General features: G+C 36.5%; 2 protein-coding genes across 14 annotated transcripts in view; one reads left to right on the top strand and one right to left on the bottom strand.

The window, feature by feature from the left end:
* Nucleotides 1-8,668, top strand: part of LOC143899680 (2-oxoglutarate dehydrogenase complex component E1) — a 93,721-nt gene extending 85,053 nt beyond the window's left edge. The window contains exons 1-15 of one of the 12 annotated variants that reach the window (XM_077410152.1): nucleotides 566-1,245; nucleotides 1,574-1,683; nucleotides 1,764-2,045; nucleotides 2,782-2,992; nucleotides 3,128-3,305; nucleotides 3,460-3,575; nucleotides 3,648-3,787; nucleotides 4,138-4,283; nucleotides 4,727-4,916; nucleotides 5,005-5,226; nucleotides 5,473-5,749; nucleotides 6,137-6,222; nucleotides 6,464-6,784; nucleotides 7,576-7,860; nucleotides 8,291-8,666. In XM_077410152.1, coding sequence (XP_077266278.1) covers nucleotides 849-1,245; nucleotides 1,574-1,683; nucleotides 1,764-2,045; nucleotides 2,782-2,992; nucleotides 3,128-3,305; nucleotides 3,460-3,575; nucleotides 3,648-3,787; nucleotides 4,138-4,283; nucleotides 4,727-4,916; nucleotides 5,005-5,226; nucleotides 5,473-5,749; nucleotides 6,137-6,222; nucleotides 6,464-6,784; nucleotides 7,576-7,860; nucleotides 8,291-8,494 — 3,165 coding nt within the window. In that variant the 5' untranslated portion in view covers nucleotides 566-848 and the 3' untranslated portion in view covers nucleotides 8,495-8,666. Of the gene's footprint in view, nucleotides 1-561; nucleotides 1,246-1,570; nucleotides 1,684-1,763; nucleotides 2,046-2,781; nucleotides 2,993-3,127; nucleotides 3,306-3,459; nucleotides 3,576-3,647; nucleotides 3,788-4,137; nucleotides 4,284-4,726; nucleotides 4,917-5,004; nucleotides 5,227-5,274; nucleotides 5,750-6,136; nucleotides 6,223-6,463; nucleotides 6,785-7,575; nucleotides 7,861-8,290 lie in introns of those variants that run through there. The other 11 variants (XM_077410146.1, XM_077410158.1, XR_013257576.1 and 8 more) reach the window with 11 other exon arrangements.
* Nucleotides 1-13,428, bottom strand: part of LOC143899671 (phospholipid-transporting ATPase IF) — a 22,582-nt gene extending 9,154 nt beyond the window's left edge. The window contains exons 1-3 of one of the 2 annotated variants that reach the window (XM_077410126.1): nucleotides 10,716-13,428; nucleotides 9,655-9,944; nucleotides 77-181 (exon numbers count right to left, since the gene is read on the bottom strand). In XM_077410126.1, coding sequence (XP_077266252.1) covers nucleotides 77-181; nucleotides 9,655-9,657 — 108 coding nt within the window. In that variant the 5' untranslated portion in view covers nucleotides 9,658-9,944; nucleotides 10,716-13,428. Of the gene's footprint in view, nucleotides 1-76; nucleotides 182-9,654; nucleotides 10,175-10,715 lie in introns of those variants that run through there. The other variant, XM_077410135.1, reaches the window with a different exon arrangement.
* Nucleotides 13,429-13,454: the final 26 nt, after the last annotated feature.

Raw genomic sequence — 13,454 nt, 5'->3', positions numbered from 1 at the left:
TAGATAATATCTGCTTGCGTTACTTGAATATTAAGTCTTTAAAATTTTACAAGATAAAAGAAATGGAAATACTTACCTTGTGCGATACGATTCGATTGCTAACGAAATGTTTTTCCAATGAATCGTTTTCAGAATTAATCTTCACGACTCGGTGATCGCTAAGTGTCGAAGTGGTCGCGCCCTGTAACAAAAGCATGTTAGCTTAATTCGAATGTAATTGTGAACCAGATTTATGTTCAATTCTTGATTGCTAAATCTTAACGATGTTGAGATTGAAGATTTTGTAAAATTTTTTAGATACTTGGACCAAAATATTAATCAAATTCTTAATTTTGCTAAATTGTACATATATTATTTCGTTTAAAACTGTATATTAAACATATTTAATAAAACTAAGCTCAGTTTTATTAAAAATTGCATTAAAGTAATTGTATTAAAGTATATGTTATCAAATTAGATAAATCGTCGAAATAAAAAATTGTTTTTAAATAATAGATTTTTTAAACAATTTAAAAGAAAGAAATCAACTATGTTTTGTTGAAAATGCAATTTACGTATAAAACGCTTCTGAGGAATGTAGCATTATAGGAACGTGAATTTCGTTTCGAGTCTCACTCGGAATTCTCATCTCGCCCGAAACGAAGATCAATCGCGAATTTAGCTACAACCATGATATAGAAAGGTTAATCGGAAGTCACGCGATGACGTAAAGTAATATCGTGAATAAAATTATCTGTTTGCTCAATCAGTTTGCGAGATCAAATTTCCAAAATTTCTTAGTTGTTTGACTTTTCCATTATCTCTCACGCGTAATAACACTCGATCGTGCCGCGGCGACAAATGGGGCGATGTACGCGAAAGCGCAACGTTATCGGAGCGCACAATCCGTCGTGTCGCGTTTATACCGACAATTCATACACTATCTTAATCCGAGCTGGAAAAGCCTCAAGTGTAGACCAATTACCGAGCAGTTTTATAAAAGTAATCCGACACGTTGCAAACACGACGGTGACAATGGCGATAGGAAGGATAACGTGCTTAACATGATCAATAACCAGTACTTGGATCACATTTACAAGGCATGGCTCGAGGATCGAAAATCCGTGAGCTCCTCGTGGGACTCGTATTTTAAATTGATCCACGCGAAAAACCCTAAGGACTCTCGCGCCAAGCCCAGTTCGATCCGCGTCAGTTCGTATCCTAAGTTAATGACGTCGAACTTAGAAGGAGGGCAATCAGGCAAGAGTGAGTTTTGAATTCTATTACAGGTTAGATTAGGTTCTTAGATTGATATTTATATGATTAATATTAAAATCGCAGTATCGATGTCAATTATAATTACAATTTAAAATAGTGAATTAATTTTATCATTACGTAAAATAGAAATTATGAAAGTTTAAAGCTATATAATGATTTTATAATTATCCTGTATTTGATTTTATGACTATAGAAAGAAAAATATTAACATAATAACATATAATAACGATGTTTACTATATATCCGTAATAATTATAAATGCGTTATGTGGATCGATTAGAAGTATTAATCATGTTTTCGGATAAACGCTTAGCAGGACCGTCGTTTCCGAAAGAGTCCGTCCGAGAGAAATCAGACAGTCAGATGCAGGGGGATCAATATATAATCGGCGCACTCGATATCAATGCCACGATCCGAGCTTATCAAGTACTTATCGCTCCGCGAGACTCTTTTACACACACTTACACTCCCCGTATCGACGTTTATTTCTTTTATTCGCTCAAAAGGCACGTGGCCATTTGATAGCCGACACCGATCCGTTGGGCATACAGAATCCGGAGTCGGTAAAGTTGCAGGGCACCGCGAATTTGCCACCCGCGATCGTGGTGCGGCAGCATCTCAAGGGAATGACGGAGGCGGACATGAACAGGGAATTCCCTCTCGCGTCACTGACCGTTATCGGGGGCGATAAGAGAAGCTTGCCACTTCGGGAGATACTGACGAGGCTTAACAAGATTTACTGCGGTCACTTAGGTCTCGAGTACACGTACATTCATGACCTCAATATGGTACGCACGACACGATTTCAATTATGAGAAATACTTAGTGCACTTAGAAATGATCAAAATATTAATTTTTTAAACTTTTAACTGGTAATAAGAAAAAGACGAACACACAAAGACTAGATAATTTTCTATTTCGTAATTGTACTATTTCTCTAAAATTTCGTTTTTGTGGGAAATGTTATGTTCTTACATTAAATCAGTGGACATTTTATTGGTTGAAATAGAAACATAGGATTTCGTTGAGGATCAATGAATATTTTATCGCAAGCATTTAGATTTTTTCTTATATTTCATTGATTGTGTTGGAAGTAAGATTCCATTATAAAATTAATAGTAATCATACACTGATCGTATTTGCAAGATGTATATAGTTTCCAAATATGTTCTTGAAAGATTGCACTTGAACGCGATACCTTGAACTTGTCGCGCGTAAATACTTGTTGATAAGTCAAATTACGAAACTGATGTCTCGTACTGATTGCAGGCTATATGTGTAGTTAAATCAATTATCCGTTTAAAAACCGACTTTAGCTCGGTTAATATAAGGATAAACCAGAAACAAAAATGGAAAGACTCACGTTGAAACTTTGACTTTAAAAAAGAATCTTTGTGAGCGCGTTTGCGAAGATCTCAGTTAATAAAGAAATTTTTTGTCAATCAGGGTATATTTAACGTTATCGTGTAAAGATATTTCTCATAAAAAACGATATATAGAACTGTGAATTATGCGCTTTATTAGTTAGATTGGTTGAGGGAGAAGTTTGAGATACCAGGCGCCTGGGAATTACCCGCGGAGCACCGGAAGTGGGCTTGGATGAATATTATGAGAGCCGTGAGTTTCGAGAACTTTTTAGCAAAGAAATACGGAACTGAGAAGAGATTTGGGTTAGAAGGCTGCGAATCGTTCATTCCGGCCATGGCGGAATGCATGGAAACGTCTGCACTAAATGGTAACTAAACTGATTCTCGAACCAGGTTTCAATTTAAGCGATTTCCGAACTTCTGTTAAAGCTCAGAAATTACTTGATATATCTTTAATTTTTTTTTTTTTTAATCTTAATTTATTTGCCTCATTTATTGGCTAGGAGTCGAAACTATAGTTATCGGTATGGCGCATCGCGGTCGTCTAAATACTTTGGCGAACATCTGCTCGAAACCGATGAGCCAGTTGTTCACTCAGTTCAACCCGATCGCTCTGGAGGGATTCGGTTCCGGTGACGTGAAGTATCACCTCGGGACGCATTCGGAGAAATTATTAGAAAGGTGAAGAAAGCCACCGTAATGCAAAATCGGTTTTAGTACGCAAATATGTCGGGCATCAATACCTAAACTTGTATTCCAACTTGCGACGGGAGAGATGAACATTTATCACATTTAATATTTACTTTTATAGAATTATAAATTATTACTTTTGTAGAACCAAGAAGAAAGTGCTTCTCGCCATAATGGCGAATTCCTCCCATCTGGAAGCAATCGATCCGGTCATAGTTGGTCGTGTTCGCGCTGAGCAAGTCGAGAAAGGTGACTCTAAACGTACGTATTGAAAACGTGTTGTTTCCTAACGGACGAGAATAGATTTCCTTCAAATAAACCGACTTCTTTCAGACGGTAAAAAATTGTTGGCTATACTGGTTCACGGTGACGCCGCTTTTGCCGGCCAAGGTGTCGTTTACGAAACGATGCATCTTACTAATTTGCCAGAGTACACAACGGGTGGCGTCATACACATCGTAATTAATAATCAAGTAGGAATAAGTTTCTCTATAATGACAATATTTCCTGAATTTTATCGCTATTAATTAATCCTAATTAAATAAGTTTTAATCCAAATTTAATTACTTTCTTTTAAACCTACTTCTCTAAAGAAAAAAGCTGGCATTAAGATTAATTAAATTTAAAATTAATATTTGTATAAAACTGTCTTTGGTACATATAATTAATATGAATACAATTTTTGTGTATCCGTTTAATTTTACACATCAAATTATTAAATAATTGATAAGATATTAAATAAAACCTTTAACAATTGTAAAGTTAGCAGAGAGAGAGAGAGAAAAGAGGATAATTCATTTTAAATATATATTAATAATTCTAGATTGGTTTTACAACCGATCCAAGATATTCACGATCCAGTGCGCATTGTACGGATGTCGCACGTGTCGTTAACGCTCCCATTTTTCACATACATGCCGATGATCCCGATTTGGCTACTTACTGCAGTAAGGTGGCCAGTGAATATCGGTAAATTATGATACTATTCATTTATCAGTTTTTATTGTGTTACTTTAAAAGATTCTGTATTTTGGCTGTTGATTTATGTTTTTTAATCTTTTAATTGTTTAATCTCAAGCGTTTTATTTAAGGAATAAAAGCTTATTAGTATAGGTAAATGCTAAATAAATTATTATAAAAATTTGTTTGACAATTATCTAAATAACAAGTTTCACGGTAAAACGTAAAACTTAAAATATTGCAATAAATAATGATTTTTTACACATTTTTTTTAATAAAGAAAATTTATTTAAAAATTAGGCAAATAATTTATTCCTGCAGTAAAAATTGAAAATTATTTACAATAAAATGTAAAAACTATTTTATAATATAAGAATTATGATTGAAATAATTAAAAGAGAATTAATAAAGAATTAACGAAGCCTTACCAACTACTAATATTATATCATCAGGGCTACCTTTCATAACGATGTAGTACTGGACATTGTTGGATACCGAAGAAACGGTCACAACGAGATGGACGAGCCGATGTTAACTCAACCGCTCATGTATAAACGAATAAAAAATCACCCCAGTGTTCTATCCATATACACCGACAAACTGCTTAAGGAGGGCGTGATAACGGAAGCTTTCGCAAAGGAGGTTGAGAAAGACTATAATTAGCTGCTTTAAATCCTGCCGGTTTAATCCGTTACGCATATATGCACGCACAATTTTTTTTTGTGCGTAGGAAATAGAAAAGTACGTGAGCCATTGTGAGGAAGAATTCAGGAAAGCGCAGACCATCAGCTCGATGCAAATGACCGACTGGCACGACTTGCCCTGGACCGAATTCTTCTCGAATCAGACTCCGAAAAACAAGATACCGCCAACCGGTATCGATATCGCGACCATTAAGACGATATGCAGTGCTATATCCACTCCCCCGAAGGATATCGAGGCGCATGTTCAAGTTAGCTGCAAAGCATACGAGTTACACCGTGGAAGCAAAATGGATTAATTTTCCTGTCTTATATAGAAATTTCCAATCTGTGACTGACAAGTTGTCCGTTTAATTTGTCTCAGAAATCATGCATTTTCAGTGAATTTTCGAGCTCGTATCTTTTTTTCATAAAATTTGCCGATTAGCTGAGGTCAAGGGCGAAACAAGTTTTCGATCGATTACTGTCCGGACTTGATCTGTCTATCGAACGCGTAGGTGCTGAGGGCGATGGACAGGCGAGCGAAACTCATGGAGTCTCGACAGGTCGATTGGGCGATGGGGGAGTGCCTGGCTTTCCTCAGCCTGTTGAGGGAGGGTCACCATGTCAGATTGTCCGGGCAGGACGTGGAGCGTGGCACCTTCACCCAACGGATACACATCATTCACGATCAGAGCAGAGACAAGCTCTACAAGAACATCCTGCGCGACGTCTTTCCGAGACAGGCTCTGTACACCGTCACGAATTCGTCACTGTCGGAATACGGCGTGTGCGGTAAGGAGGAATTAGCTAGTCATTAGCTGGCTGTTGTGTCACGGTATACGTGTCGATAACGATATCTATTCCTGTTACGCGCCTATCTTATTCACGTCTTATCGATAATACATCCGTTTATTATATTCCTCGAACGTCAATAGCCCGGCAACCTTGAAATCTAGGCAATCATCCAGCAAGCTCCAGTAAACTGCTAAGTTTTTACATTCGAGAAAGTTTATCAGTAAACTCGAGGCAGGCGTACAATATTATATTTGTAGTATTCGCTAATAAAATAAATATAGGCGACATGTATTGAGATTAGCGCGCGCTAGAGTTTTATTTGACTGAATTACTCACGGTGGTTTACTATATAATTAATATCTTATGAATTTTTGATGAAAAAAGGGTTTGAGTTGGGATACTCGGCGTACAATCATAATACTCTGACACTCTGGGAAGCACAGTTCGGCGACTTTGCCAATACCTGTCAGGTAACTTTAATGATAAATTACGGCCTTCTCACTTTAGCGAGAAAGTTTGATTTTCTTACTTTATTAACTTTTGACTTCCAATATCAAGTATTTTGATGAGTTTAATTTTCCTTTAAGTTTCTAGTTAAAGTTAAAATTAAATGGAGCATCGATTCTCGTGATTCGTATTGTATATTCCGAAAGAATAATCGCGATATTTTATAAGAATGTCTGCCGCCTGTGACTCTAAATTGCTCCTTAGGTTATACTAGACTGCTTGCTGTGCTCCGGACAAGCCAAATGGGGCAGACAGGTAGGATTGGTACTGTTGCTGCCGCACGGTTTGGAGGCTCAGGGACCGGAACACTCGTCCGCCAGATTGGAAAGATTTCTTCAGCTGTGCGACGACGAGGGTACTCACGTGCCCGGAACGGAGCCCGGTACTCCAACCGGTGAGACCGTCGAGCAAATCATGACGAGACAGCTTTTCGAAATAAATTGGATCGTCTGCAATCCCACGACACCTGCCAATCTGTTTCATCTTCTGCGTCGACAGATATTGATGCCGTTCCGCAAACCGTTGGTTAGTTCAATCTTTATCTATGCAAAATGTGTTATCTACGCAGAGTGCTCTTTTACTTTTTAAATAAAATAATTATAAGTAAATTTATCACTAACCGATAACAGATTTAATAGTGTATACTCTTTGTTACGTAAATTTTTTTTTCTTCTTTTTTACAATGTCATGTCAAAAAATTTATATAAATATGTGATCGAACGAGTCAACCGTTCAATATGTTATAATAATTAATAATTTTGACGAATATGGAAACAGTATATCACTAAAATTCGTCGCTATAAATATTTTCCTCGTAATACTTCTTTTGCCTTTTGCTTGTAATACTTTTTTTTAAGCTCGGTATTTTTGGAAATATTAGCCTGTAAATTTGATCGCGAAATATTTCATTGCGTGAAAATGAACGGTAAGATTTTCCAGCACGTGTTTGCTTATTGACGCGAATTGACTATACTGAAGTCATACTCAAGAATATTCATCAAACATTATCCATTTCTTCCACTTTTTACTGACTTAAATTACAATGCGATAGCAAAAAAAACTAGCCACATCGAACGTTTACATCCCACGAAGTCGCACTTACGTCATTTATGTTGTTTTTCAAGCCTGTAATGCCAATCCTTCCATTTTTATCGCATGAATGCGTGATTGTTGACGACTCGATTGTTACATCGAATTAAAATTTTAAAGACCTAAATTTTAAAAACCCATTTGACGTCGCACATGACAAATCGTTTCCCAAATTTTTGTCCATTGTAATAATTGCTTATCAAGTTTATCGCATAAATACTGTTTAGGTTATTATGACCCCCAAATCATTGTTGCGTCACCCGATGGCAATATCGAATTTCGAAGAGATGGGACCTGGTACGAGTTTTAAACATATTATACCGGATCCTTCCGCGAACCCCGGAATCGTGAAGAAGGTGTTACTCTGTACCGGGAAAGTATACTACGATTTGATCGTCGAGCGACAGGAACGACAGTTAGAAGATAAGATAGCGATTATTAGAATTGAACAACTCTGTCCTTTTCCATATCATTTGTTCGCAGCGGAAATGGCAAAATATCCGCGAGCAAAAGTGAGAAGTTTTTGATTATAATGTACTTGTTGTGTATTTAATTCTAGGATTACACCCATAGGTCTGCGAAACCTTCAAATCGCTAGTATTCTTGAAATATTCTCCTTTTTTTAGTTGTTTGCATTTTACACTTTAGTAAGCAAGTCTCAATTTAGATATAATACTCTCTACGTACGTTTTTTAATTTTTTAATTTTATGTAGTCTGTGGCGTTTTTTCTAAAAACATTTGTTGAGAAATATGCATTTTCATCAGAGTTACATACAAAAATATTTGGCTGTGTCTGAGAGAGTTGAGAGACCAATTATGCGGGATCAGCAAAAATGTATAAGGGTGTAGTTCTAAAATCAACGAGCATTTATTTCTTCGAAGATGCTCGATTGTTGGCAACGATAGAAGCATAGTTGTGGATTATGTTTCTGTATATATAGATCATGTGGCTGCAAGAAGAGCACAGGAATCAAGGCGCTTATTGTTACGTGAGAGATAGGATAGCCTTAGCCTTGGGCATTCCACTGGAGGACATCAAGTACGGCGGTCGCTCTGCTTCGGCTGCGCCAGCGACTGGTAGCAAGATTATTTATAAGAACGAGCACGATAGCATGATGGCAATCGCGATGAAGATTGACGACTGATTAGTTCCATGTTTCTGCCATGTCAGAAACATTTTTTTCCCGGGAAAACGATATCTATTGTGTAAAACGCGTATATCGTGAGAAAATGTACTTATAGCGTGAAATGTATCGTAAAAATAAAAACCAGACGCAAATTGTTGTCCGTTGTTTTAGAACGTCTACAAGATCGATCGTCACTATCCATTTAGTTGATAATAATAATAGCCATTATACCTACGACTAATTCTGATTATCGGATTTGCGCGTAGCTCACTCACCAGGAGGCCATATTCGGCTCTTTCGTGCGTCGCGCACAAAATAATTACTTTACTCAAACAATTCCACATCACATTTTCGTTTTTATCGCGCTTCCGGAAGACTTTCTAGATACGAGTGCAAGGACGTACGACATGGGACTAGAGTCAAACGTTGATTAAGCCAGGGAGGCGCTAACGATCGTCGGTATACACACGCAGAAAGAATTTACACCTCGAACAGAGGCCACAATTATTAACGGTTTAAATTTTATTTGCAATACTAGCTAACAGTGACTTTATTATTTTTGCCTTAACATTGAACATTCGTTATATCACACTCGGAAATTTCTTTAAGCCAAATATAGAGTGCCTCGGACTTATCCTACATGAAATCTGAAGATATCGGTTTGAAGTTGAAGGAGTGTTTGATAAGCGTACTGATAAACGTCTGTCTTTATCGAATTGACTTTAGGCGCATCGGGTGTCTTTAATTTAAGCTCTTGTTCATTCGGGGAATAAATTCCGGTTATCGGAATTGTTATATGGCTGTTGTTAGTCGCATCTTAAATTAGAAGAAGTCGATACGGCGTGCTAATGTTACATAATGCTATTGCAATGTCATCGTTGAAGAAATTCAAGTTTGATGCTCTCGTGAATATTTATAAATTATAGTACACGTGGGTGAAGAATGAGTTTTTTTAGAAGATGAGGAGCTTACGTATCATTTATCGTACTTGAAATCTACTTTCATCGAAAAAATGATAACGGTAATTTAAATTCTGTGCAGATAAGATAATACAAAATGAAATTTATATAGAACTAAATTTTTATTCTAAATTTATAAAAAAAAAAAAAAAATTTTAAGCGAGGATAGTTTCTCAAACAAGAAATGTGCGCGTCGCATACAACGTGAAAATTTCTTACCATTTCGTCGAGTTGACAACGTTCAAAGTGGACGCGCGTGATTTTAACAACGAAAAGAACCGTGCCACTTGGTCAATTGCTTTCTCTCTTTATTTTCACACTTATACTCCGATAGAAAACACGCACTTCATACGTATCGTACATTCGTTGTGTTCTTCCTTATCACCAAGTAAAAAATATTCTGCACGACGCAATATCGCCCACCAAAATCGAAATAGAATTCAATCGTTATTTGATCCGCCTGCAGTAGTTCTCCGCTATCGTCTAGGCAATTGTTCATGCGGCATGCACTGTAAACAAATTTGCTTTTCTGAATAATTCATGTATGGAAAAGATACATTTTTATTGCATACATGACAAGTAGACGGGAGTTATGGCAACGCGCATATAAAGTGATTTAGAAAATAAAATTAAATGTTATGAGCACCGAATAACTATTTTAATTAGCAGCAATGATTTTATAGTGAAAACAAATTTTTACCCTTTTACATTACAAGCGGGATTATAATCTTGAAAAAAAATTAAACAATTGCTAACTAGATTAATCAAAATTAAAGGAATCCTCGTTATAAGCTAAGCTACAGATAAATGATAAGAACCGGCCAAAATCAAACAATAAACAGGATGTAGGTTTTAAATATCCCGTTTATTTACACAAAATATAAATTAACTCGGACGTTTCAACTGTATTTAGTCTTCTTCAGAGGCGATTAATCAAAACTCACACAGATTATTCAACTTATAGTCGAATATATTTGCATGTGTCGATATTTCTTTTCGAAAAAGGCGAGATAATTTTTTCTATACAAAAAATAGTGATATAGAGAGACGTGAATAATTTTCGAGCTGTAACAGAAGTAAACCAGGTTGGCCCGACACGCCAATTAAACAAATAAAAATGAAATAGCAAAGAAAGGAAGACAACGGTTTTACCGCGTTGACAACGATGAGCAATTACCGCGTGATTGAAAGGAGGAAAACGTCCGATATTATCACGCTAATCGTGCTGTTATATTACTAGTCATTAACATTTTTTTCTGTTTTCTGCTTCTTTTACTCACCGATTTTCCTTTCTTCTTTCTCGTGAAACGCACTGCTCGGCAATATATTCTCCGTGAGCGGAACACACACGCAGGCATCTGCTATCTATCACCGAAGGGAAACCGATACTGAAAATACTCTCGGCCGTGACAACGGATAAGAAAATCTTTATCAAGCGATTTGCGCACCCACCTTCGTATCGTTCATTAACGATCGCGAATCCGAATCGCCGTTTATCGCGAGCAGGACAGATAAGACAGTGAAAAATAATTTCACTCAAATTCACCTATTCATTTCGTCGATATTGCAATGGAAGAATTATATTTCACCCCGCTCTCGTATTTATCGCAATCTTCGAAAATGCTTTTAAAAAATTAATTTAATAAATCGAAAACCTTTTTAAGAGCATTGTTTTGCTGATTGCGAAGCTGTTCTCCGCAGAGATTAAAGTTTGTTTTCGAGTTGAATATATACACAGAGTGGCAAATGATTAGACCCAAATGTTCTTTCTCCAACGACCATCTTGTGTATCTTTTCTCTTGTTTCTGTATTTGTTATAACGTAATCTATTACCGATCTACTACCATTCTCTCCTATGTAAGTATATTCTCCCCCCTCATCTCCTTCTATGTTCCCATTTAACACATCCCATGCTCTTTCTACTATCTCTGTGAGAAGTTTCCACCCTTCTGTTTTACATTTATTTTCTACTTTATCCTTTGACCGTCTTTCATCTTCCCAAAATCATCGTTCCTTCTTCTCCTATTCCAGCGTTGAAATCTCCTCCTATGAAAAGATTTCCTTCTTTCTCTTCAGGTATTTTTTCTTTTATTTTTTCATGATTTTTGTTGTTCCTATCCCCTTTTTCCTATTATATATCGTTACTATTCTCAAACTTTTTTAAACTAATTTTACTGTTTTTATTTTTATGCCTTCTGTTTTCTCTCTATCATCTTCCTCCTCCTCCTCCTCCTCCTCCTCCTCAATGTCGTGTTTTATACCGGTAATAATTCCTCCTATAGCTCTTCCTCTACCTTTTTCTCTCTTGGCATATTGACAGTCCCATCTGAATTCTTTTGGAAGATGATTTTTTAGCTTCTCCCAGTCCTTTTCTTCTACAAAAGTTTCTATCATCATATTGATTATATCAACCTTCTTTATACATTTTTCAAATTGATGATCATTAATCTTTTTCTTTAATCGTCCTCTGATATAAAACTATCCCACCATTTTTATTTTCTTTCTTTCTAGGATTTTGTTTCTTTTTGTTATTTTTTTGACCATGCCGTAAACCCCTTTTTGCTCTCTCTTATATATAGGTTTGCAGAACGGATTTTTCGTGAGCATAACACGCGCAGGCATTTGCTGTCTGTCACGGAAAGAGAACCGATTTGATTGAAGATACTCTTGACCGTGACGACAGATAAGAAAATCTTGATCAAGCGGGTGGTGCATTCTCTAGTTCAGTGGAACTTAGTATACTTCTTATAGTTTATTGTAGTTCAGTATACTTATATATTACAGTATACTTATTATATATTATAGCTTAAATCTCTCTCTCTTCTAGAGGAAATGGATATTCAAAGGTATACCTAGCTGATATAGTTTATCAAGAGACACGGTAGTGTCTCGCGTCAAGTACACGCGAAGCGAGACCGCATGACAACTCTTTTACGCGTTAACATCAAGTACGCGAGTACGAATTGCTGTCTACCGCCTATTTATGAACTTACAGAGCGAATTTTATGTGAACGTAACACGTGCGAGCATTTGCTGTCGTCCGTCACCGAAGGAAAACCGATTTGATTGAAAATACTCTCGATCGTGACAACAGATAAGATAATCTTTATCAAGTGATTTGCTCATTCTAGTTTAATATAGCTTAGTATACTTCTTATAGTTTATTATACTTGTACATTACCGTATATACTTATATTATAGCTTATCCTAGAAAAAATGGATATTTCAAGGTATACAGAAACTTGTGTATCTTACATATTCAGTCTACGTACTATTTTGGCCTTGTCCGTATATAGAGATCCAATATAGGTGTATTCCGTACACACAGAATAATATTGAATCTCTATATACGGATAAAACCGAAACACTACACACAGATTGAATATACAAAAGATATAAAAATTTCTGCATATCCTTGAATATCCATTTTCTTTAGAGCGGTCACCCATCCAAGTGCTGTCGCACCTAACGTTGCTTGACATCGATGATCGGACGGACTAGCGGCGATTCTTTGACTCTGTGACGTTTCCTTCTTCTTTTTTTTTAAGATTATTTATTGCACACCCTATATTGACTCTTTACATTTTGTTTACAATAAATTCTAATAAACAAGAATTCACTTGTTTTTTTTACTTATACTCGTATATATAACTCATTTTTATATGTAGCGTTCAAAAATCTTGTAACAATATATTAACGGCAGATGTTAAAAACAATGCGACAACAATTAAATATTGATTAACATTGGCCGCATTTAGCAGAATGTGTATTTCTTTACACCTGTTGGAAGTTTTCTGAGCTCATATTGGATTATTGGAATATTAAATACATATTACATTAATAGCGCAAAAATCATTTTAAATACATCAACGCGGGCATCGTTCGACGTTCGATGTGTGGGAGGTACATGAAAGTGCAGCGATTGCGGCGTCGGTATGAAGTTGGCTGCGCGTCGGGCGTTCAAAACCGTCCGTTAATACAACGTCGCGCCCGTCGCAGTGGCGGACGGCTCGCGGCTC

Source organism: Temnothorax americanus, unplaced genomic scaffold (genome assembly GCF_048541705.1).
Source record: "Temnothorax americanus isolate GAGA-0224 unplaced genomic scaffold, ASM4854170v1 Scaffold10, whole genome shotgun sequence".
NCBI classification, from domain to species: domain Eukaryota; kingdom Metazoa; phylum Arthropoda; class Insecta; order Hymenoptera; family Formicidae; genus Temnothorax; species Temnothorax americanus.
This window is presented reverse-complemented; position numbering and strand designations above follow the sequence as displayed.